This window comes from Lacerta agilis, chromosome 1, assembly GCF_009819535.1.
Source record: "Lacerta agilis isolate rLacAgi1 chromosome 1, rLacAgi1.pri, whole genome shotgun sequence".
NCBI classification, from domain to species: domain Eukaryota; kingdom Metazoa; phylum Chordata; class Lepidosauria; order Squamata; family Lacertidae; genus Lacerta; species Lacerta agilis.
The window spans coordinates 91,614,330-91,639,994 of record NC_046312.1 but is presented as its reverse complement, the minus strand read 5'-3'; the positions used below and the strand labels follow the sequence as shown (position 1 = coordinate 91,639,994).

Genomic DNA, 25,665 nt, shown 5'->3' with positions numbered 1-25,665 from the left:
CAGAGAGGAAGAGAAATCAGGCAAGTTGGTACTTATTAGGGGAGCAACATCTGTTGCTGCCAGGACACCAAATTACAAAAGGCAACATGGACACAATTACCTGAACTCCATCCGAAGTAATAGGCAGAGGTAGCAGACAACAGTTGTTGAATGCAATCTGGTTTGACTTGGGGAGCCCTGCCAAACACCCCCATGGAAAAAGAGAATTCAGAGCAGGGAACCTTCTGCCTCGTAGATCTTTGGCCTTCAGGAAGAGTTGAATGTGGGCTGCATTTTTTAAAAAAATGGAGGAAAAATTAAAATTCCACAGGAAGCTAGTCAAGTTTCAGTGGCAGGAAAAGTTGGTCCATATAACCTATACATTTTTGGTATGAATTCTTCTTTTGAATAACTGATTCTGCAAATTTTTACTATTTTGCAGAGGTTTAGTCTTCGTATGCCATTTATAGGATGAGACAAGGAGGTAGAAAGGTTACAGAATACCCCACAGTCGTACGAAAATCCCCCAAAGAATGTCCATAGCACAAACAGATGATGCTAGCAGCGCTGGTACCTCTTTCTCCACTTCTGCTTTAACACTAAAATGCTAAATCAGCTGTGTAAAGCTGTTGTTGGTTCACAGTCTTCCATAACATGCTGTGGGGCTAGTTTGGCACACCCTGAAATTTGGAAGCAATGTCACAAATTCAGGAGTAAAGGATACGTTTTCAATTAAGGGACATGTGAGAAGCCCACTCCCATGAGTCCATTCTTTCAAATCCTCACCGATTTTATCATCAGCTCAGTCATTTTACATGAAATGGATCGTTGTCTGAGAGTAACCTTTTGCTCCAGCCATTGGATACTAAAATCTTTCACACACTAGTCACATGAATGCGGTTCAAAGTATAGAAAGGGGCAGGCACAGTGCCGGATTTACGTATAAGCTAAACAAGCTATAGCTTAGGGTCCCATTCTCTTGGGGGCCCCAAAAAAATTTAAAGGGGGGAAAAACTGTATGTACATTTCCAGTTGTATTTCAGTTCAACAATTAACTTTGATAAAATACATATTTTGTTATGGGCAAATGGCTTTAGATACCTTTTAGGTCCATAAATTACCATATATTCAACACAAAAAAATAGTGACAATTTGTTGTTGACAAAGGACAGCTGGACATATAAAGGGCCCCATTACCTTAGCTTAGGGCCTCATCAAACATAAATCCAGCCCTGGGCAGGCAGGCAGCCACACAAAATTCATGGACATGCGGGGGGGGGGCGACTGATCCAGAGGGAGCATAAATACCAGCCTGTCTGCAAAGTCACTGTTATGCCACATTAATTATCTGAAACCTGCAAGTTAGGCTAGTCCAACAATAATGCCTTTCGAAATATATATAAATAAATAAATTGTCCAGGACCGCCTTAGAGACCGACTAAGTTTGTTCTGGGTATAAGCTTTCGTACACATGCATGAACAAACTTAGTTGGTCTCTAAGGTGCTACTGGACAATTTTTATATTTGTTTATTTTTATATTTTATATATTTTATATTTCTATTTATTCTTTATTCTTTATTTTTATATTTCGACTGCATCAGACCAACATGGCTACCTACTTTAATCTGGAATCATGCCTTTGTTACCTGAAAGTTTTATAAAATGCTATTCACCCTGACAAATCAAATTCACATCACTGTCATTTTTAACGGACATTTTTTTTTCCTTTCTGTATTAAGACATGCATTGACCAACCTCCTTCGAAGTTTTGGAGGAAGTGCTGAAGATGTTGTTGGGCGTTTTCTGTTTTTTGTTTTTGCAAGTCTAGTACAAAATAACCCTAGGCCAACAGAAAAGGTTTGCTTAATAGCACACATTCCCAGCAGATGAAGCTCAGAAGCCCCTTTTTCTTCAGTGCCTAAGGTTATCCTGGCAAGATTGTAGTGTGGCAGCCAAAATTTGATCATGGACAACCCAGGAATTTACAGTGTTGATGGATATGAGAAAGACACCGGATCCTTTACATTTTCGGACAGGATGAAGTTTCAGGCATCTGGACTTACGCCCTTTGAAATAGATGGTAAAGTATTTTCACTGTTTCAAAATGAAAGAGACTTTTAAAAGCACAGTATCTCAAGACATTTTACTAGTGTTCAAAGGTGCTTCTCTTTTTAAAGGTTTAATTGGGATTCAATTGCATTAAAAAACATTGTCTTGTTTAAATTTGTGCCATTGACAAATTTAGCAAAATATGGCACTGAATGGTTTAACAGTACAACCCTAACCATGTATACCCAATAAGCCCTATTGAATTCAGTAGACCTTACTTCCAGGTAAGTGAGGTTAGGGGATTCCTAGGGACCACTGCTTACTTTATCAATGTCTGTGTGCTTCACATTAGTTAAGAATAGCATGCACATGTTTTAATCAGCCCTTCCCCACAACACAACACACAAAAATCACACTTATGCTATTTCTGAATATTTCACTGAAAAAAAAGTGTCAAGTTAAATGTGATTACACAGCATGCCAACTGACACAAGCTGTGTGTATATTTTATACTGGGGTATTCCTACCTACAAGCAGGTGTTTCACTGTGCTTTAAATGAAGAATTAATTTGTCTTGCATTTCAGAATATACGATGAAGGATATATGATGATGGATGCTTCCATAAAACAAGCTTTTAGTCGCCTTTGTTGTATTTCTGCGGCCAGCGAAGGAAAGAGGCGAAGGACTTGAGTTCACACAATGTGGTTTTTTTTTTGGTTTGGGTGTAAACATAAGCTAAACATGCTTTTCACTCTGCACAGCCCTATTTGCAGTTCTGAGAACCCAGCAAATGGAAAGTTTGTCTGGAAATACAACCAAGTTGAACAAAGTTATTAAAGATGTACTATATCACAGCCTGCTTCTGCATGAATTCACTGTCAGCTTCAGCCATGCAGCTTGATAGGATCCCTATTCATTCAGAAGCAAGTCATTGATTTTAACTCTCAGTACTTGTGCGTAGGCCTGCAGCCTTAAACAGTAACACAGCAACATTGGTCACTCATTTGCAAGCCAAAAGCACGGAATATCAATTCTTAGTGTGTTCTTTCCTCTCCTAAACTTTAGAACCCAAAGGCCAGAAAGAGACCCGCAAAAGGTGCATTTTGGCTCTGGTTACAATGTACCTGATTCTGCTCACTGCAGGCTTCGGACTGTTGGCCTATAAAGGTAAATGATTTTAAATGCTATTTCCTGTCCTGAATCTAAAGATAAAAGATTGTGCACTGGTTATATTTTAAATATCCAATAATTAAATTTGGTTCCAGAAAGGAAACAACCACCAGAACAAGAGGTTAGATGGGGATGAAAGCTGCATCATTTGCTGAAGACCTAAAAGAATGTCCTTTCAGGGATGAAACAATTAGCAATGATGTATGGGTAGCTACTAAATTAAAAAAAAATCCTTCCAGTAGCACCTTAGAGACCAACTAAGTTTGTTCTTGGTATGAGCTTTCGTGTACATGCACACTTCTTCAGATACACTGAAACAGAAGTCACCAGACCCTTATATATAGTGAGAGGGTGGGGAGGGGTATTACTCAGAAGGGTGGTGGGAAAGGGTCTGGTGACTTCTGTTTCAGTGTATCCAGTGGTGTAGCAAGGGAGGGGTGATGGGGCGGGGCGCCCTGTGTTCCAGGGGAGGGGGGTGACACTCGGCGGCCCCTCCTGCCACTCCCGAAGCCGAGCCCACAGACGGATGGGGCAGCCCCACGAGCCACCGCTTGCCCGGTGGCTCCACCGGTTGCCGCTGGAGCAGCAGCGCCGGGCCAGATGCACTGTGCATGCCCAGAAATTCTGGGCATGCGCAGTGCATCTGAGTCGGCGCTGCTGATCCCGCGGCGACCGACCGAGCTGCCGAGCTAATGGCAGCCCGCGATGCCACCCTGTCCGTAAAGCAGCACAGACGGGGCAGCCCCACGACCCACCGCCCGCTCGGCGGCTCGCCCGGTTGCCGCGGGAGCAGCAGCACCGGGCCAGATGGACTGCGCATGTGCGGCATTTCCACGCATACGCAGTCTGTCCAGTGTGTGTTGTGATGTCACAACGCCCCGCCCCAGGGGGTTGCCTCCACACACCGCCCCGGGCGGCCAAGAGGCTTCCTATGACCCTGAGTGTATCTGAGGAAGTGTGCATGCACACGAAAGCTCATACCAAGAACAAACTTAGTTGGTCTCTAAGGTGCTACTGGAAGGATTTTTTTTTTTAATTTTGTTTCGACTACAGCAGAGCAACACAGCTACCTACCTGTAACTTTCAGGGATGCTCAGCAGAGAAGCCTTCTTTCCTTCCAGGAACAGCTTCCCAAATGGATTGCTCTGTTTAAAACAATGAGCAAATGTGTTCTCATTTTTAAAAAGGAGTTTTCGTCAAACCTTTAAAAACTCAGAAAGAATGACAGTATAAAATACGGAGACGCACACACAAAAGAGTTGTAACAAGGGTTGCACGCCACCCGCAATCTCTGCCGTGGCAGCAAGATTCCAGGGGGTTCCCGGCACTCACCCAGGGTCATGTTTCCATTGGGAATCAAAACGGAGTGGAGACTGTCATGTCTTTAAGAGATGCGGTTTATTAACACGTATTTACAACCTGGGTACAGATGGAGGGAGTGCAGAGTTAACAGCATTCACATCCCAAGAAGGGCTTGCCCTTCACAGCAGCTGGGCATTGCATCCGGAGGCTTTCTAAGCACCACCTCTGTGCCTCTGCCCCAGCTTGTCACCATGGTGTCTGCCTTTCAGCTCCCTCCCCAACATAGAGTTCTCCCCACCTCCTGCTTCTCCTTCCCAGAAAACCCCTTGCCAAACAACTCATCCCCCTTTCCCTGCTGTTCCAAGCCTAGTTTTAAAAGGTGATGATTTGCCTGTACATATCCTGTGTGATCGGGTTGGCAAAGTCCCATCAACACCTTTTGTCATGCTTAACGGCTTCTATCTCAGATGAGGCCCTGGCCTGGAAAGGGAGCTTAGCCTGTATTTTTCCGCTGGCCTGCGTCTTCCCTTCAATACTTCATAAACCAGCTAATTCTTACCCCTTAATTAATTTCTAACATTCACTAACTCTAGCAGTTATGGGTTCCCTTTCACCCTCAAACTCTTGTTACCCCAGATCTGTAACAATATATTACAACGCTAAAAGTCCCAAGCATGTAACGTGTTTATGAAAAACAAACACAAAAGCTTCTCAATTCACAGAGGCCAAATTCCGTACATAACCCTCGGACCTTTTGCCTCCCAAGCTATTTCTCAGATGTTCTCACATCCAGCCACATGTTAGACAGATTTGTCATCTTAAGGACCCTGGTGACAGCTTGGGTGGAAGTGCTTTCAAGTGCTTCTTACCCTGCAGGTTGCTAGTGACTTCTTCGTTCTAACGCAGAACTGTTCAGAATATGTGTTCTGAACATGTGTTCAGAATATACTGCTGGGGTAATTAGGAATTACAATATTGTACAAGCCTATTCATCCAAATGGCACCAGGCAATGGTCTTGAACTGGTGGCTCCTGTGACCAGATCCTATATCATAGCTGGATACAAAGTGTGTCATGGTAGTGATATCACCAATTTTTCTTGCTTTTTGGTTGACTTTTTTGAAATAGAAAGAGGGTGAGAGAGAAAAGAAAACAGGGAAGAGGGAGAAAGGAGCAAGGAGTAAAAAATGATGATGAACAGAACATGCCTGTCTTGTCATATATGGCAAAACAGTCAAAGAGGACCCCATACTGTGGGTTGAGGTTAAAGTTGGGTCATGGGACTCAAAAGGTTGAAGGCTGCTTACCTCGGAGACATTGTAAATGTCCATAAAGCCACACAAACAAGAGCCAGCCCCACCTGCAGGTGCTTCATTTGATTCCTTACCACTTAATGCCTCGCGGCTGAGGCCTGGAGTATCCGTCGCTTGCAACAGCAATGTGGCTGCTCCAATGCTGCTGCAGGTAAATGTGTGGAACAAATCTATCATGTGCATGGTGGGGATGACAATGTGGTTTTCTACCATGCCAGCATCTGGTACTTGAGGGGGCCGAAAATCCTGGTGTGTGTGAGACAGAGACAACCAAATTGCCAAATCTGACCACAAGATTGTTGACCTTCAAACGTTACCTTTGCCACTGCAGTAGGCCAGAGTGTGTGAGATGATTCATGGTCTGAAAGCATTGCGCATGGAGTGCTATGGAAGTTCTGTCCATGGTTCTGGATAAAACACAGATGGAATCAATCATTGGATTCTCTGCTCCTCAAGGGATGGAGTGTGCATGTTTTCACTTGGCCCCAACTGTGGAACAAGTGGCTTTGGGCTGTCACTATCTGGTTACTTTATAGGTCTGACTGCCTGCCCCAACCACATTATAGCTTTTGCATAATTGCCCCCTCCTGCCAACCTAGCGGTTCGACAGCACGTCAAAGTGTAAGTAGATAAATAAGTACTGCTCCGGCGGGAAGGTAAACGGCATTTCTGTATGCTGCTCTGGTTTGCCAGAAGCGGCTTTGTCATGCTGGCCACATGACCCGGAAGCTGTACGCCGGCTTTCTCGGCCAGTAACGTGAGATGAGTGCCGCAACCCCAGAGTCGGACTCGACTGGACCTAATGGTCATGGGTCCCATTACCTTTTAAGTTAATGAAGTCATAGCCAGTCAATAGCAAATGGATTGAGGAGGGGGAGGTGGCCTTGTTGTGGTGTGGTAGCCCTACTACTGTGTGAAAACAAGAAGGGGAAATCTGTGCCATCCGTCATCGTTCACACTATAAGCAATAGGCAAATAGTTGCACAACCATATTTTACATGGCAGTAGTAACAATAATAATAGATGTGCTGCTGGAGAGTGGGGTGGAACCACATTCTCCCAGGTACAAAACACTATGACACCAAAGTTCACAAAATGTGATATCCTTGCAATCCCTAGAAAATACATCTAGGCATATAGGAGCCTGACTTATAACGAGTCAGAACATTCTTGCTCAGTATTGTCTACCCTGACACACAATTGGTCTCCAGGGTTTAAGACAGGGAACATTCCCAACCCTACCAGGAGATGGTGGGGATTGAACCTGGGACATTCTGCATACAGGACAGGGGTTCTGCCTCCTAGCTACGGCCCTTTCCCATTGCACATTTGCTGCACTAAAACCTGGCTCTTGAAAAGACATTGTGACTCTTAGGTTTGGATAAATGGGGAAGTTCTTAACTTTAAAATGCAATCCTATACATGTCAGCTTAGCAGTATATTCCTTGGCGATAGGGTTGCAGTCTTAGCATTGCATTACCATATTGGGAAAATAACAAAATGAGTGTAGAAGGTTAACATCTGATCAGCAGCTGTTAAGAAAGAGGTGATGCACATGTTTAACATCCTCCTGGAGCCGGATTGAGCGGCACCTGTGGATCAATCAGGAAGCTGCCTTCTAGGATCCTACTTGCCTATTGTTCTAGGATCCAAGCTCAGTACATAACACACAACATTGTACTTTACCTATGTCATGATTTCTTCTCCTCTACTTTCAGTCTATGAGATGAAGAAAGACTTGGAAAAGAACAAAGTCAACTTACCTTTAGCAGAAAAACTGGCAAGCTATTTTGTCAACGACACCAAGCTTGCCAATGATATTGAGCAAATGGACGCAAGCTCACAAAGACAAGGAGACAATTGGATCAGAAATCTAAAGGAAGAAATTCACATAATCAAACTGAGCAACCAACATTTACAATGGAGAATGACCAATTTTACAGGTACTTTCTTGCTTCTCCTTTGCTGGATATCATTTTGGGGGGAAGTTAGTGTGTGAATAGGCATTTCAGTAACCTTCCCATCCAATCTTACATGTTTCACATGAACTACACAAAAGACAACAAAAAAGCAAGGGAAGGGAAAGAGGGGAGGAATCAAGATGTGAGGAAACAGTATATATACACACAACGGGAAGGTAAAGCCAATAAAACTAATCACCAGTGGTTATTGAGTCCATTACAGGAGCTACTGCCCTGGCTGGCAATTAGGCCTTCTGTCTTATTGAATAAGTCATTAATGCAATCTATAATCAGTGTTTGAGCCTCTCGGAGAAAGGAGCCAGTCTCTCTAAGACAATTTGTAGTGAAGAGAAATGCAGCTCATTCAATAAGGCTGAAGCTTTCTCCAAATGGTACCTTTGCACCACACGGTTCTCTGGCTTCACAGTGAAGGTATGTATGCTGAAACAAAGAAAGAGCAGTGCTCTGATGTAGCCCAGCCCATTGTCAGGAGCCCAATCCTGTTTGTAAAGCTGAGCTTGTCAATAATGATAGCCTGGTACTGTTCAGGGTGTGAACTGCAGCATTAAGCAGCTTCATAAGAAAGTCCAGCTCACTTACTCTAAGCCTGTACAGCATCCTGAGGACAAGCATGGAGGATCAGAGTAAATTGAGGAGCAAGGGGAAAAGTTTTTTGCACTCCCCATCAAAACAATTGTCCTCTTTTGCTACAGTTTTCACTGAAACTAATGAGCTGATGGAATTCTGCCTAGAGTTTGTTCTTTTTGAAGAAAAAGTGGTCATCTCACAAGATTAAAGGTTTCATTTTAACTGTAGAATTCTTCCGCCATTGGTAGAGATTTCTAGTAGCTATCAATATCTGTTTCAGAACAACTGGAAAGTCGTGCACTTCAAGGGCCTCCGGGACCTCCAGGTGGGTGGAAACGCATCATTTTGAATCTCTCCATCTACAGATCTTGCCCAAGTTCTATGAAGCAGCTGCAGATGACCCAACAGCCCTATTTGATTGCTCTCATTTATTTTATTTTCATATTTTATTATTTACTCTCAGACAAATATATGACAAATAACATAAACAGAATGTACAATTACAATCATAAAATTTACAAACCACAAAAGCAACTGATATGAGAGTAACTAAATTCGGCATTCACCAGCACAGAAACAAGTGCCCAATAGGATTGCAAATTCATATGCACAACACAGTTTCACATTGCATTCAAACCAGGAAATTGTGGTTTCCAAACCAGATTATGAAATCCAAACCAGGCTAGGAATGAGCACATGGCTCATTTTTTGTACTGTACAATCTTATGTTAAGATTGTGGTGCCTGAATGGGACCACTGAAAGATGCAGAAATATATTTGATGTCACATCCTAATGAGTGAAAATTTACATCTTCAATAAAATGAAATAACAGGCAGGCAGGCTGGCAGGCAGGCAAACAGGGTTCAATGTGAAGCCCATCAAATTATGTGGCTAATATGTGGCTTTGATTAAGTGAGGAAAGGTAAGGTAGGAGCTTCAGCCGTTTGCAATAAGTACATTGTATTAGAGTTGCAACACCCACATGTTTTGGACATCTTTCAGGAAGTAAAGGTGAGAAAGGAGGCATAAGTTTAAGAGGAAGCAAAGGAGAGCCAGGACCAAAGGACAAGCAAAGAACATGAAATCTCAAATCTTCAAGTAGTGGAGGGGGGTGGGGATCAATATTTAACATTTTTGAACAACTGATTAAAACAAAGAAACAAATATGCTGTTGTTGTTTTCAGGTGCAGGATTGCCTGGACCAAAAGGAGAAATTGGTAATGTTGCTTGCCCACTTCTGGCACTATAATACCTGTAAATATTTGGGAAATTCCCTTGATCCCACAATTGAACGGAGGCACTTCAGATCGTTTTTACACTGGATCTATGGCAGGAATTGTCGAAAGGGATGAGCAGCTCTTCTGTGCCCCTATAATGGATATATAGCGCCTTTGCAAGCCTGTAAGGAGGATATACATTTTAAAATGAATCAACCGTACTTCCTAAATGCTCTGGCAGAATCCAAGGAGAGTAGATGGGGCAGTTCCTTTGAGTTTAGGAGGAAAAGCAATGGGAAGTGCATGGCCGCACCTCATTCTGGATAGAGATGTTAAACTCAAGATAGGAGCCCTTCTTTTAAAGAAGGGGAGGAGAAAATTGGATTGAATTGGAGAAAAGAGTCAGGGAATATTGATACTTTGCTAACTCCTCCACTGTTCTGCTATCCTCGCTTCTCCCATCCATGTTTCTCTCTTCAAAGTTCTAGGTGTGTGTTTATATAGTGACATAGCCTTAGTGATATTTGGAAAGGGTCTTCATATCCCATTTTCTATATAAGTTTTTTGGTAAGTAAATGCTACTGTAGTCAATGGGACTCACTTTGAGGTAGTTGCAAAGAGGACTGCAACCTCAATGTATTTATATTTTAGGATCTCCAGGAATGAGAGGACCTCCAGGTACCCAGGGAGAGAAGGGCGATACAGGTAATGAAAGAAGAGCTGTAGAAACAAATGTTGAAAAGCAGGTGAAATTCCACCACATTTGCTTGTCAAGCTTACTATTATTTATAATACTTTTTATTAAGTTTTCAATTTTACATTTCAAAATAAACATTTTACAAACTTTAAAATATCCAATGACTTCCATTCTTCTTCTTCCATGGTTCATTTTACGTATATACATTCCTGCATATTTTACTATAATCATTCAAATCACTTTTCCACTTTTACATCCATCAAAAAGTATTTACTCTGCTGAATTGATCTTAGTGCTGCCAGCATTTTCAGCTGTATACAGTTATTTTCCATATATTCAACTCATAGGTTTATTTTTTCATTTTGCAATACCCTATAATTTAACCTCCACCTAAACAAAGAACATTTCTCACCTGTTAATACTGTTATCAAGATGGCATTGTGATTGGATAATGTCTTGGGTTGAATGTCTACCCTTTTTACCATACTTGTTAATTTTTCCAAAGCCAATAAAAGAATGTACAATTACAATCATAAAATTTAAAAACCACAAAAGCAACTGATATGAGAGTAACTAAATTTGGCATTCACCAACACAGAAACAAGTGCTTGAAGAATTGTTTGCATTTGAAAAAAGTAAATTGGCAATCTAACGGATGCTTAAGTTCCCATAGGTCAGTTAAGTCAAAACTGGACACCATATCAAAAAAGGCATTTGATAATTTCCCTTCTTCTCCATTTTATTATTAATTATTTCTCTGTACTTTTATTTCAGGAACCATGGGGCCAAAGGGTTCAAAAGGAGAGCAAGGACTGCAAGGTAAGGCCTCTTCCACTGGCTTGCAATGGATGAAGGCATATTAGGTGTAATGTCAGCAGCATTCTGATGCACACTGAGAAATCTTCTTTACATTACACCACTGGCACTACCAGAGTAACTGAACCAGCATTATGGCAATAATCTAGATCAGGGTAGCCAATGTGGTATTGGCTGCAGGAGCTTCCTGCACTCAAGCGGAAGCCACGTTGGATGTTCTGCTTCCCAAAAAAGTTCTCAAACCGGAACACTTACTTCTGGGTTTGCGGCATTCGGGAGCCGATTTGTTCGTCAACTAAGCCATTCGATAACCAAGGTACCACCATACTTCCAAAAGAAGGAGTGGAATCACTAGTGTAGCAATTGTGTTGCTTTAAAATAAATAAATAAATCACAAATATTTTCGTGTGTGTTTTTTAAAAAATGCAGGTTTAATTGGACTTGATGGTGAAAAGGGATCTGAAGGAAATCTTGGGCCGGCTGGTCCAAAAGGTGAACCAGGAACAAAAGGGGAAATGGGAGACAGGGGACCTCAAGGTAAGACTTTGCCAAGAGTGTTCATAATCTTTATGATATTTAATATTTGGAGAAATTTGCACTAAAATGCTGATGATTTTCATGAGGACTTAAAAATAAGAACAATTGCAAACTGATGTGGAAATATGGAACTTCAGACTGGAGAAATTGAGGAAACATATGGACAGATTCACCCATTTGTAGATAGGATCATTCTCCTGCTTGCTTGAATTGATCCGGCTTGTATCAGTTGGTCACCACATGCAATGGTGTGGAATAGTATGAAGATTATCACTGTTGCCCATATTATTAATCATTATACTGACTTCCCTAAGATATTGGGAGGCAGGAGCAGAATTGTGTTTTTCTGAACTATTGCCTGTAGACTGTCCTGTATATCTCAGAAACTAAACAGGTGGTGGGGTTACCTCCCCCCCCCCCTGAAATGATAGCTAGCAATGTGGACCAGCTGCTGACCAGGTAAGTGACTTAGAGGAAGGTCGGCACCTTCATGCATGTTGGGAGCAGGGCACTTCACTAACCTCCTATTGTTGACCAGCTTGTGTAGGCTGCTTGGTTTGGTGCTCTTGGGGCCTGGCATGTGGCACCTGTTGAACAATGAACAGTAGGGAATGGTTAGCATGGTAGGTCAGACATACACCCACAGTTTCCCAATATGCCAGTTTGGATGATGGAGTTGATCTGGGGAGGCAACCAACCATTGGGCTAGACTAGCTGTTTTTACAAACATAACAACATGTCTTTGAAGGAGGCCAACAATATGTATAATGTCCTATCGTTTTTATACACTGCGTCACAGAATCAGGCAGGCACTGGAAAAGGGAGAAAGCAAATTTAACTTTGTACATTCTACTATTTCATCTTGGGCATATGTGTATGCAGTACAGGCAATGAGTATTTAATTATCTTTCTGTCTCTGATTAATGCAAAGGTGTTTATAGTAGTAGGATTTATCTGGTACAAACTAATACAGTGTAATTTATATGCATATGCATAAGCATGTGTGTGTTTGGCTAGTTGGAGATATTGTGAAGTCGATTTCTGAGTTGTTTGTATCATGTATAAGCCAGAGTTTTGTCTTAGTTAAACAGAAGAATTATGCAACGTGTAACTTCCATTAAATTGGCATTTGCAAGCCTTAACAGGAGCATGCATGCTAAAAAGAGAAGGCAAACCCCTCCCAAAAAAACCAGAGTATCACCAATGCAGAAAAGAGCCAAGATAATGCATAGAAAATTGAGAAATGGATCAAATTTTCAGTATACATTTCTTGACAGTAGCATTTCTTAAATGTGCATGCCAGCTAAAAGCTAGGTATGAAACCATTAGCCTCTCTAGTGAATTGGCATTTATGATTGATAATTAATGTTTCCATTTTATGTAATGTACTTTACAGGAATACAAAGGAATTTAGTATTATTATTGATTTATTATTCAAGGCAGTCCCCCTCCCTCTGCATCCCTGGCACTAGAAGACCCTCTTTATATTCAGCAGTTGTGTACAATGGAAAATCCAGCAGGCATAGCTTTTCTTGTCCTGTCTAAGAAGTTATAGCAGACCAAGTTCCTTTTTCCATTGGAGCCCTGGCTTCCTTGCTTCCTGAAACCCAAGAGAGAGAAGAAAGGTAGAGTTCATACCCTCCAACATTCCTCCAAAGAAAATAGGGGCATCCAAAGGAGAAGTGGGACTTTCTGGGATCAAATCAGAAACCAGGATGGCTTCTCTAAATCAGGGATGTCCCTGGAAAATAGGGACACTTGGAAGGTCTGAGAAATAGCAAAACACACAGTTAAAGGAGGGCCTTATGCTCAAAACATCTTACGAATAAGGGTGGGGAACCTGTCATAAAAAGTGGAAGTTCATTGTTCTGAAAGTGTGTCCGTAAGAGAAGGCAACTATCGCACACAGGAAATGAGGACCAGAGGAGAAAGGCAGTTGCAAGCCAGGAAAAATTACTGTGCCGTCAGTTTGCTCAGCAACGTTACATGAATGATTAAAGTAGCTGAAACAGTTAAATAGTGAACAGCAGTGGGGACAATACTGGCAGACAGACTGGAGACTCAGCATTGTCTCTCCAAAGCCTAAGCTCAGCCTGAAAACCTTTATCGCCATACTTGTAAAGGGGCAGCCCATGGATTGCTTGACTGGGACCTGGAAAGGACACTGCCTAACTTGTATCTCAGGTTGAATATTAGTTAGGTTGGGCAGCCTAGTGTAGCGCTATACTTTTCTCAGTTTAGCCCTGAGGGTTTGTGTCCGTCACCAAGCAACAAAATATTGACCCCCGTCTCATTCCAGGAGCTTTAAAACAAAAGCCGCATAAAATCAACATGCATCGAAAGCTTGTTCGATGTTTGGAGTGGTTAGGGGAGAGGTTATTGAGAGTTTTATTGTTTCCTTTGGCAACACTTACACATTGTTCTAACTTGGGAGTTTATGGTGAAGGGCAGATAAGGAATCTAATAAATGATATACTGTATGTGCTAACGCCTGAAACAAGCTTGTTCTATAGGTCTTCCAGGACCACAAGGACCAGCTGGTGGAAAGGGGGATCTGGGCCCACAAGGACCAGTTGGTCTTAGAGGAGAGAAGGGCGTGCAGGGAGAACGAGGCCTGCCAGGTGAGTGGACACAGCAATGTGCCAAACCTAAACTGCAACTGCCATGTTTTTAGGCTTGAGACTAGCCTTACCGACTTAGCCCAGGACTCCCTGAATCTTCATCTTGTCAGTGCTGGTTTCAGAAACCGTAAGGGAAGAATATAACCAGAGAAAACCATGCCTGGATCTTGTCACTCACAAGGGTAAAGACAGACAGGCATTCTAAGGCCTGGTTTGCACAACAGGGGGAGCTAAACCATGGTTTATCAGGACCACACAAACCTGACTAGCTCTTCCTTCTACGTATTTCTGTTAATCTTCTTGGAATCCAGTGATACTGTTTGCCTCAGTTCTATGAAGGCATGCACAAATCAGCTGCTGCTTTTCTGTTTTCATCTTATGTTGAAAGTTCAGGTGTCTGTTCATCACCACCGTCATTTTATTTGTATGTCGCCTTTCTATAGTTAAAACTATGTTCAAGGAGGCTTACAGCAGGAAAAGATTTGCATGATTACAAACATAGCAAAAGAAGTAATAAACAATAAATAAAACACATTGAAAAGTACACAACCGAACTGAACCATTTCCACATAAATTGTAAGATCAAAAATTAATATCAATAGCAGCGATGACAACATTAGCCCTGCAACAACACCCCCTATGCCCCAGTCCAAGACTCTTCCCGTTCCTATTCTCGTGCCTCCTTATATTCAGTTAGCCATTTGTAACTTAGCAGCAAAATACAGATAGAAGCATCCCATATACTAGCAATTTATGTTCTCTTGTGTTCATTTATGTTCTCTTATGTTCATTTATGTTCTATTTCAGGTACAAGTGGTCCCCAAGGACCTCCTGGACAACCAGGTATATTGCAATTAACCACCTGGACAACCAGATTAAATGCAATTTAACACAAACACTTTTTACCATTTGTGCTTCATTTAAGGTTCTATTTAGACTGCAATGCTCTACATGCTTACATGAGAGTAAGTCAGTTGAATCCAGCAGAGCTTATCTCTCAGCAGATATGCCTAGGATTGAACAGTTAATCAACATAAATTTCTCTAACTGTGTAACTCTGTTCGGTGGGGCTTACTCTGAAGTAAATGTAATGAAATGTAAATAAATGTAAAAAGTAAATGAAGTAAATGTAATGGATTGTAAACTAATAATACTTACCCAGTGGTACCTACCTCTAAGTAAACATGCCTAGGATTTTACTAGTAAACTGCTTCTGATTTCACCAACCTGGAACTAACTCCTAAGAATTATTTAAAGAGACAAATATTCATTGAAACAGTTCCATTCTGGAGTCCTAAAGCAAACTACTACTGACTTACCTAGTGAAATACTGCTGGGAAGTTGCTGTTTTGGTTCCTTCAGTGGATTTTTGGGCAAGAGGTTCAGGACTAACTTGTGCATCACTTGCTACAACAGCAAAAAAATAAATGCTGATCAGCTGCCATTGGCTGATTAACAGATGCCTCTATGATCATTAAAAGGCTTTTGTTTTCCTCAAGTTTGTCAATAAGTTTGGTGGTGACTTAATAGAAATGAATTCTGACTCTCTCTGGCCTTGTCCATTCTAACTATCATGCTGCTTTATAGATTTGCAGCCAAAGTCTGTGGTTATACACACAAATGCAAAATGATAAATCAACAGGAAGCTGTTGTGAAATGACTGAAGGAGACAAACCAAAGCACCAGTATTTCCCTTTGTTGGAAGGCAATATTTAAGAGAGAGGCATCTGTGGAATGCAAGTGCTGTGTTGTTCTGATACTGTGTTGTTCTCAAGTGATGTCTTGTCCTGAGCCTTTGAAAGGATGAGGAACAGCTTCCTTATTCTGAGTCAGACCAATTGGACTATTTAGCTCAGGGTTGTCAACACTGATTGGCAGCAGGTCTCTTGGGTTCCAGGCAAGGGACAATCCCAGTTGCCAGGGATTCAACCGGACTTTCTTTCTGCATGGAAGGCAGGAGCTCTGCTAAGTCCTTCTAACCTTCCCTCGTTCACCTAATATGACAGATATTTCAGTGCTTCATTGCTCTTCCTGTGTCATTCTGGCTGTGACCAAGCTTCTCTGGTTCACTCACAAGGTCCTGCAGGCAGCATGGCACCACCAGGACGTCCTGGCCCAAAGGGAGCACAAGGGGAGAAAGGACAGAAAGGAGAAGCAAGTACCCTTCCAGGTATACAGGTGGGAATGTTGCTCAATCTGTTGAAATACTGATTCCCAAGAAGTCTCTGACCTGTCCTTCCCCTTTATTCTTTCAGGAGTACCAGGAGTGAAAGGCGATAAGGGGGAAAGGGGTTACAAAGGAGATCCAGGTAAAAAATATATAAAAATGGAAGTGGATGAACCCATTGTGTGTGAGCAAAACACATCTCATTCAGAGATATGTGAGATGCCATAAGGACAAATCCTCTGCTGTGGTATCTAAGTGTTTTACAGAGATGTATCACCAATGGAAAAGAGTTTTTATTCAAAGTCGGTCTGTTAGTTCTCCAACATTTCTAGGCTGAATCTAGCTTCAGAGCTATCTGACCTCTGAAAGCCTGGTGAAAAGTTGATCAAGGTATAATTGGCATTTCCAGTTCCAGAAAAAAATTATCCAGAGATCTGCTGGTAGGTTCTGGTCGACCTTCTCCCCACCCCAGTTCTAGCTAATTCAGGATTCTAAACTGCTTTACAGAAATCAATGGGACATAGTCTCTCCTGTGAAAATTCCCTGGGGGAAATAGCCACGGAGTTGTGCAATACTTATTCCTAGCATGGATCTCCTGTCCTTTTTTTGTTGTAGAAATAAATCAGACCACTGGTCCATCTAACTCAGTAGCTATCCAATGTGGACTACAGCTCCAGTAATCTGTGACCATGATCCATGTGGTCTGGGGCTGTTGTGAGTTTGAATCAAGCAGTGTTTGGAGTGCTACATTGGTCTACGCTGTCTGGCAGCAGCTCTCTAGATTTAGATGGGATCTCTCCCACTCCTACCTGCAGCAGCAGTGCATGAGGAGGGGCACTCCTCCACCCTCCCAGCACCCTGCTGCCACTCACTGGGACAGGAAAAGGGCAGGGTAAGGCAAGGCTGCAGCGTGATTGGTGGTGTTGATATGCCACAGGTGTGCACTGCTAACCCAACTTGGCCTGTGACCATGGGTGCCTGGGGCTGTGGGTGCCATGCAGCGTGCCTGGCCCTGGTACCACGGGGAATTTTGTGGCTGCTCGAGCACCCAGGGCCCCAAGGAGTTGGCACCTACGTAACCCAGCGTTCCCCTGACCTCTCTGCTGTCTCTCACCCTGCCCCATTCTGGTTAGCAGCTCCCAATCTGCCTCCCAACTCCCCATGCACCACAGCTGTCTATATGGAGAAGGCAGGGCTCTTTTGCCTCCACATAGTTAAAACTTTATCTCAATACCTAAATGTAGAAGAATTTTGAATATTAAGCAAAAGCTTGGAATTCCCATTGTCTTTGGATTTGCCACCTTATATTCTTTCCCCCTCCCTCCGCCCCCATTCTTTTAGGCATACCGGGAAGTAAAGGGTCGAAGGGAGATCAGGGAATGACAGGTAAGGCATTTGCTGGAATTCCTAAATGAAAGTGACGACTCAGTAGGATCAAAGCTGTGTACTCCTTACCTTCGGCCCAGTATACCCGAAGGAGCATCTCCATCCCCATTGTTCAGCCCAGACACTGAGATCCAGCTCCAAGGGCCTTCTGGAAGTTCCCTCACTGCAAGAAGTGAGGTTACAGGGAACCAGGCAGAGGGCCTTCTCAGTAGTGGTGCCTGCCCTGTGGAATGCCCTCCCATCAGATGTCAAGGAAATAAACAACTATCCAACTTTTAGAAAACATCTGAAGGCAGTCCTGTTTAGGGAAGTTTTTAAAGTTTGAAGTTTTATTCTGTTTTTAATGTTCTGTTGGAAGCCGCCCAGAGTGGCTGGGGAAACCCAGCCAGAAGGACAGGGTAGAAATAATAAATACTTCCTCTTCCTCTTCCTCCTCCTCCTCTTCTTCTCCTTCCCCTTCTCCTTCTTCTTCATTCTCCCTGGAGTGACTTACAGTTAAAACACAATGCAAAAATACAATATAATGCAGTATTAAAATGCAGCAAAGCTATAACAGTGACATGGGCATATAAACTCTCAAGAGGACGAAGCAAAAACAGTACCCCAAATGCTTAAAAAGTTGCTTTAAAAGCTTGGTGAAATAAAAAACATCATTGCCTAGCTTGAGCCTCCCCAGAGAGAGCAATCATGAGATCGGGGAAGCACTACTGAAAAGGATCTGTCCCCAGTTGCTACCTGGTGAACATCAATTCTGATAATGCCTCTTTTTTGACTGAATGGAGGACAGAGAGGAGTCTGTGACTGTGTGCAGAAATTAGCCCACAGTCAGGGTGGGTAGCACTGTGGTCTAAAACACCGGAAGGTTGGCAGTTCGAATCCCCGTGACAGGGTGAGCTCCTGTTGCTCAGTCCCTGCTCCTGCCAACCCAGCAGTTCGAAAGCACGTCAAGTGCAACTAGATAAATAGGTACCGCTCTGGCAGGAAGGTAAACGGCGTTTCCGTGCGCTGCTCTGGTTTGCCAGAAGCAGCTTAGTCATGCTGGCCACCCTCAGCTCCCTCAGCCAATAAAGCAAGTTGAGTACCGCAACCCCAGAGTCGGACACGACTGGACCTAATGGTCAGGGGTCCCTTTCCCTTTACCTTACAAAGGTGAAATTCACATTCATTGCTCCGCGGAGTTTTATCTGAGGGCCACATTCCTTTCCCTGCAACTTTCCAGGGGCCACATGCCAGAAATTTGATGGATTGCTCTGTTACGTTCTAAAATTATTCAACATTCGACTTCTATTGTAATGATGTAGTGATTTGCAGTTTTACTGTCCTGTTGTGAGCCAATCTGAGCATGTTTTAATGGGGAAAGCAGCATACAGATTTAAATAATAAACAAATATAGCCCGCTGTGTTCCACAGGGCTTACTCTCTTTTTAGTATGTGTGTTTAGGGCCACAACCCTTAACCTTCATTTCTGTGGGAAAAGGCAGAGGAATGGCAGGATCCATTTGGTTATTGCACAATAATGGTTTCATGGCTTCTGCAGGTAAAGCCTCTTGTACCATTTGCTGTTGTCTTGTCCCTGTGAAATCAAGACACCCACCTTTCTTACTTAGGGAGCAAAGGCATGCCTGGTGAAAAAGGAAGTAAAGGAAGTGCCGGATCTAATGGGGAGAAAGGCGAACCAGGAAGAAAAGGAGACAAAGGCTCTCAGGGATATAAAGGTAAAAGAAAGAAGGCAAGGCAGAAAGAGACGACTGATTACTATCTGACGTGCTTTATATTGGCACCAAGTTCATGGCAGAGATTACTTCTGAACTGGGAATTTTCTTATTCGTAGTCCAATTTCTTAGCCACTACATTCCAGCAGTTAGCTCCAAGCCACAGTTTGCAATGATCATTGCACTTGGTTTTCAAACTGTGGTTTGACCTAACCAGGGTTAGCAATGTTGCACTGTGTTTAGAGGACTGAAATTGAACATGAGAAAGCAGGAGAAGGAAGAGGAAGAGGGCATGTCTGGGTCGGGGGGGGCAGTTCCCCATCTCCTAAATATGGTTAGGAAACTAGGCAGCTTTTGCACTAGGCAAAAACCTGAAATACTGATCTCTTATTCAGTTAAGGGAAACTTAAAAAATAATAATATTCATTTGAACCATATTAATGCAAAAATTATCTAAATGTGCCATCAATCATTTGTTCCTTTTGTGTTAAATCAGGAGCAACAGGAGCACAAGGGATTAAAGGTGAAAGGGGGTATTCAGGCAAGTATGGTCTTTTTCTCTACAAGTATATAAACTTATCCCAATCCAATGTTTTGTGGAGCTTCATTGTACATATGGAATACATTAGACATGGGTGGCGCTGTGATCTAAACCACTGAGCCTCTTGGGCTTCCCGATCGGAAGGTCAGCGGTTCGAATTTGTGCGATGGGGTGAGCTTCTGTTGCTCTGTCCCAGTTTCTGCCAACCTAGCAGTTTGATAGCATACCAGTGCAAGTAGATAAATAGGTACCACTGTGGCGGGAAGGTAAATGGCGTTTCCGAGCGCTCTGGTTTCCGTCACAGTGTCCTGTTGTGCCAGAAGCGGTTTAGTCATGCTGGCCACATGACCCGGAAAGCTGTCTGTGGACAAACGCCAGCTCCCTTGGCCTGAAGCAAGATGAGCGCCACACCCCATCATCGCCTTTCACTGGACTTAATCATCCAGGGGTCCTTTACCTTTTTACCCTTTTTATTGTACATATGGAGCTCCACATGAAGTAAGGCTTCTCTGTTTTGTTTGGTGTCTGAGAAGAACAACACCAGAGGCACAAGAACTTGTTTATCAAGCTTTCTCTGTTAGTGAAGCAAATGTGGGACAGCTTCTCCTTGTGTAAGGAGTCCTATTAGGCTTGTAAGAAGGCATCGACTTCTGTTCCGACCCACATTCATTGCTGTTTCTGTCCCACTGCAGTTCATATTCTGACAAAAACTACATTACTTATCTCGCTGTCTGCCATGGTTTAATTTTATATTGTTAATTTCGTTATCATTACATTATCCTGCACCATTCATTTCAATGCAAAAGAAACACAATGCAAGGTATGCATGGGGGGGGGGGGAGGACACCATCAATTACACATTATTTGTGGTCTGAAAACAACAGTGAACACCCAACAAATCAACTTTGGTAATTTATGTTTCTGTTTCCATTGGAAGCATCCACCACCCGTGATTCATTTCCATGCACACCAGTCAGTGGGGTCAAGGAAACGGTGATCTAAAGTGCAGTAATGCTGCTAGTAAACACATATGTGCACACTATCATTTTGATATGTTTATCACAGGATTAGGCTTCAAGTCCCAAGGGATGTCATGTGTCCTTGCGTTACACTACGAGTTGGCAGCTACTCAGGAACAGCTTCCCTTCAAACCACCATCAGAGTTGATTTGGAATCTTACAAAGAAATAGGCTGGGCCTCATTCTTGGAATGTACAACACATATTTCAGCAACTAAAAAGGAGGGGATATGTAGAGACCACCTCTCCCAGGGCTGTCTTAAGCATATCGGCGCCGTGGTGCAAAGATCCCTCCAGTGCCCCCCTTTCCCCAGAGTTGACCCTTTTTTAGGGCTGGAGGAGACGGGCAGCAGCTGAAGGGTGGCTCCTCTGTCAGGGAAGAGGCGGAGGCTGGATGCGGCACCTCCTGGCTCAGCTGGCCGCTTTGTGCCACAGTGGCCACGGCAGGCAGCACACTGAGCGAGCTGGCCTGCACCGAGTGAGCGAGGGCACGTGCGCTGCTCCCACCAAGCACCGGCTCGGTTTTTCCCCTTTTAGCCGTCTGGCGCCCCGCAGAATTCGGTGCCTGCAGGCTAAAAGAGAAAAAACCGAGCCGACACTCGGCGGGAGTGGAGCACGCACCCTCGCTCACTCAGCACGCTCGTTCAGTGTTCCCTGGACTCTCGCCTGGCACCCTTCAGAACTTGCCACTAGCCTCAATGGGTAAGACGGGCCTGACCTCTCCCATCATTTACTCACATCCTGCCCCAAATCTTGATGTGTTGCCTTTGTCTCCTGAAATGCATAAATGTTGCCTTTCAAAAACATCCAGCAGCGAGCAGTTCTGTTGTAAGACTTGCTGAAGGACGTCAGCGTGGCCGAGTTGAGGTTCTGTATGAAGGAGTATGGGGTACCATATGTGACGACAGCTGGGACAGTAATGATGGAGCTGTGATTTGTCGGATGCTGGGATTTAGCCGAGTAGTTGAAACCTTCACTGCAACTGCAGGTAATTTATCAGTTCATTCCCTGGCTGATTTAATCAAGTCGCAAAATGAAAGATTCAATTGTGTGTAATTTGGGGAGGGGAAGGGATTTCTCTTTGTCGTCCAAAACATGTCACTAGAGTAGAGCTGGGCAAGCAGTACGTTTCCGAGCACAATTCAAAGTGTTGGTGCTGACCTTTAAAGCCCTAAACGGCCTCGGTCCTGTATACCTGAAGGAGCGTCTCCACCCCCATCATTCAGCCCGGACACTGAGATCCAGCACCGAGGGCCTTCTGTCAGTTCCCTCACTGCGAGAAGCAAAACTACAGGGAACCAGGCAGAGGGCCTTCTCGGTAGTGGCGCCCGCCCTGTGGAATGCCCTCCCATCAGAAGTCAAGGGAATAAACAACTACCTGACATTCAGGAAATACCTGAAGGCAGCCCTGTTTAGGGAAGTTTTTAAACTGTGACATTTTAGATGTATTTTAATGTTTGGTGGAAGCCGCCCAGAGTGGCTGGGGAGACCCGGCCAGATGGGCGGAGTACAAATAATAAATTGTTGTTGTTATTATTATTATTATTATTATTATTATTATTATTATTATTATTATTTATGCTGCTCCCCTCTGAACATTCAGTTTGAATGCTTGAGACCCCTTAAAGGGAGTTTTCATGTGCTTGAAAGACTCTGCCACTCCAAGAGAGGGGTGGGGAGGCTGGCCAAGGTGATGGGGTAGAAACTCCCTTGTAGATGGTAAATGCCTGCTGGGACTCTCATCCTTCCCAGATTGTTTGTAAAGAGAAAACTCTGTTGTCAGGATCTTTTATTGCTGGGGGTCATGGGAGTTATAGTTCCCATGACCCCCGGTTGAAAAAGAGACTGGCAGGACCTTCACTTTCCAAACAGTTGGGGAAATGATGAGAGGCTGAGTAGGGATCCCTTCACTTTGAGGAGCCATCTAGTACCTGGTACCCCATCCCAGACCCACAAAGCAAGTTCTTTGCTCCTTGGGAGATGGGGCAAGCAATGGAGGTGTGAGCAGAACCTCAACAGGCACCGCCTGCTCACAGAAAGCTCTGACAGCCTTGGCTTCTTCTCAGAAGAATGAGGAGTGCTCAGCTAATAGGGGAAGGGCCACAGCTTAGTCGTAGAGTATTTGCTTTGCATGCCAAAAGTTCCAGGTCCAACCAGGAAGGTGTTTCACCACTGGAACTCAGTGTCCAAAGTGTATTAAAGTGTACTAAAGTCTGCAGGAGGCAGTGGAAGACAGGAGTGCCTGGCGTGCTCTAGCCCATGGGGTCACGAAGAGTCGGACATGACTAAACTACTAAACAACAACAAAGTCTGCATGCTTCCTTTATGGCTAGTTATTGCTTTTGAAGTTGCTGCTGTCTGAAATTGTTTGCTGGACAATAGGAGGGTGGAAAAGAAAAGAAGAGCGAGATTCTCTTTCCAAGCAATTTTCATTCTGGAGTAATTATGCAGTTGTTATGCGGCTCCAGAGGCATTTCCTAAAGCAGCCTCCCCAGCCCCCCAGCCCACTTTCCTGGTACTTAGGCATAATGAGATATTGGCATGTGAGTCACACGATGGATTGTTGCTTTGTTATTTTTCACCCTTTTCCTCCCTGTGCTAACTCGTTACATGTCTGCTTGACACCAGGCTCTGGAAGAATCTGGTTGGATGACGTGGAATGTACCGGAACAGAATTATCCATTTATTCATGTAGAAAACGAAACTGGGGTGACAACAACTGCAGTCATAATGAAGATGCTGGGGTAGAGTGTGCCTAATGGAAAACAGTTCTGCTCCGATGTCTGAGAAACAATACCTTAATACTGATAATTCCACGAAGAAGTGTGCATGGCACTGTCCTTCAGAGTATATCTCTTTGCTAATTAGAGAATGGATTAATTTAGTTTTACTCCTTTAATTCCAATGTACCAACACATCTCTACATTCTCCTTTGCTGATCAAGGCTATTTGAATTGGGTATGTGAAGAATCAACATCAGTAACTGGGCTCACTTTATTAGAAGACCAGTAACTGGACTATTATTGCAGGGGAAGGGATGTAGCTCAGTGGTAAAAGCATCTGCCTTGCATGAGGAAGGTTCTAGGTTCAATCCCTGGCTTTTTCACATATGGCTGGGAAATATCCCTGTCTGAAACCCTGTAAAGTCACTGCCAGCCAAGCGAGGGCAATGCTCAGCTAGATCGACCTAAGGTTTAACTTAGTATAAGGGCATTCCCTATGTTCCAAATCATGACACTGAACATTTAAACAGGAACTACATCCTAATCACATTAACTTGGGAGTAGGTTCTTTAGAAAGGCCTACAATCTTGACTGTTTTCAGTAGCCTTCTCTTGCTGTTTATGGTTTTGCCTATAGTCACGTTTTATTTGGGCTGGGAGATCTGGATGTGTTTTTATAACTGATAGGTTTGTTCATGGTTTGCATTGGGGAAGTTTGATGCTTGTATGTTGTTCTGTTTTTGTGGAAGCTGCCTTGAGAGAGTTTTTCCTTGTAAAGGGCCCCCATATAAATCAAGAAATGAAGGACTCATTGAACTCAGGGATGCTGACTTCTGAGTAAGGATGCATAGGATTCAGATAGAGGAGGCTGACTTGAAAAATATGTGCAGCTGGCTTTTGTAATTCAAACATGCAAAATCATTTTCCAGGTGTCTTCAGCTGGATATTGTTCATAAACCCATTGAAACGTACATCACAGAAACACTTCCGAAAGCAGATGAGACTTGAGGCAACACTTATAGCCTTTGTCTTCCTGAACCTTATGAAAGATAATGCCCATGTTTATTTAGTCTATCTTTCTGTGCCTTGTTCATAACTTCTTCATTTCACTATTTTCCTCTTAGAGCTCTAGCAGTGTTTGGCTGAAGTCACATGACACTTTCCATGATCCCAAGGAAGGATCTGGGTGTGGAGGAGAGAAATGAAACTGTTTCTGTTGCCAAAGAGGCAAGCTTCTCCTTTAGAGAGAGGGAGAGGGAGAGGGAGCAGTGACTTGCTCCTACTGCTGGTGGGAGCTCCTGTAGTGAAAAAAAAGAAGCGAAGCTCTCCTAATCAACATGCTGATTTATTTCTCAATGCCGTCATAAATGTTGAAGTGTCAAAGCTCACAATGGCTTCCATAGCCATGATTTCCAAGGGGAGTCCCTAGACTCAGATAAGAGGATAACAATGCAGTCATCCATGTTGATTCCTTATAGATACATACCACAAAGCACATAGCAGATGGTGCCTTCCAAATGTGCTGGACTTCAACTCCCGTCACCCCTGACCATTGACCATGCTGGTTGGGAGTCCAACAACAAATCTCCCCTGGTCTCCCCTGCCATACGTCACAATAGGCATTATTTTAGGACCAGCTGACAGTCCTGTAATAGTAAGTGTAGTGAGTACCATGTTAAACTTTGACTTGTGAGAACTGGGTTCATTTTCCTGATCTGCCATGAGCTTCACTGGTTGACTGGTCATTACAAGGGGATAATGTGCCAAACTAGAACTATCCTCCAAACTCCCAAGCTTGCAACACGGGCAAATAACCAATCCAGCAGTTCACATCATCCCTCCTCCTGTGAGTCAAAACCCTGGTGCT

General features: G+C 43.4%; 1 protein-coding gene across 1 annotated transcript; it reads left to right on the top strand.

Moving 5' to 3' along the window:
* The first annotated feature begins 1,837 nt into the window (after window positions 1-1,837).
* On the top strand, window positions 1,838-23,957 carry MARCO (macrophage receptor with collagenous structure). Its single transcript, XM_033163632.1, has 17 exons — window positions 1,838-2,060; window positions 3,096-3,197; window positions 7,533-7,757; window positions 8,644-8,688; window positions 9,549-9,581; window positions 10,233-10,286; window positions 11,053-11,097; window positions 11,524-11,631; window positions 14,145-14,252; window positions 15,060-15,095; window positions 16,330-16,422; window positions 16,508-16,561; window positions 17,761-17,805; window positions 19,413-19,520; window positions 20,014-20,058; window positions 21,888-22,064; window positions 23,705-23,957. The coding sequence occupies exons 1-17, from the start codon at window positions 1,946-1,948 to the stop codon at window positions 23,833-23,835; spliced, it is 1,524 nt and encodes a 507-aa protein (XP_033019523.1). The 5' UTR covers window positions 1,838-1,945; the 3' UTR covers window positions 23,836-23,957.
* The last annotated feature ends 1,708 nt before the right edge of the window (window positions 23,958-25,665 follow it).

What these genes read in the sequence shown, in the direction of transcription:
- MARCO (XM_033163632.1), top strand. Translation starts at nt 1,946, where the DNA reads ATGGACAACCCAGGAATTTACAGTGTTGATGGATATGAGAAAGACACC. An exon ending in AGGAGAGCAAGGACTGCAAG is followed by an intron (nt 11,098 to 11,523) that starts GTAAGGCCTCTT and finishes TAAAAAATGCAG; the next exon opens with GTTTAATTGGACTTGATGGT. An exon ending in GGGTTACAAAGGAGATCCAG is followed by an intron (nt 16,562 to 17,760) that starts GTAAAAAATATA and finishes CCATTCTTTTAG; the next exon opens with GCATACCGGGAAGTAAAGGG.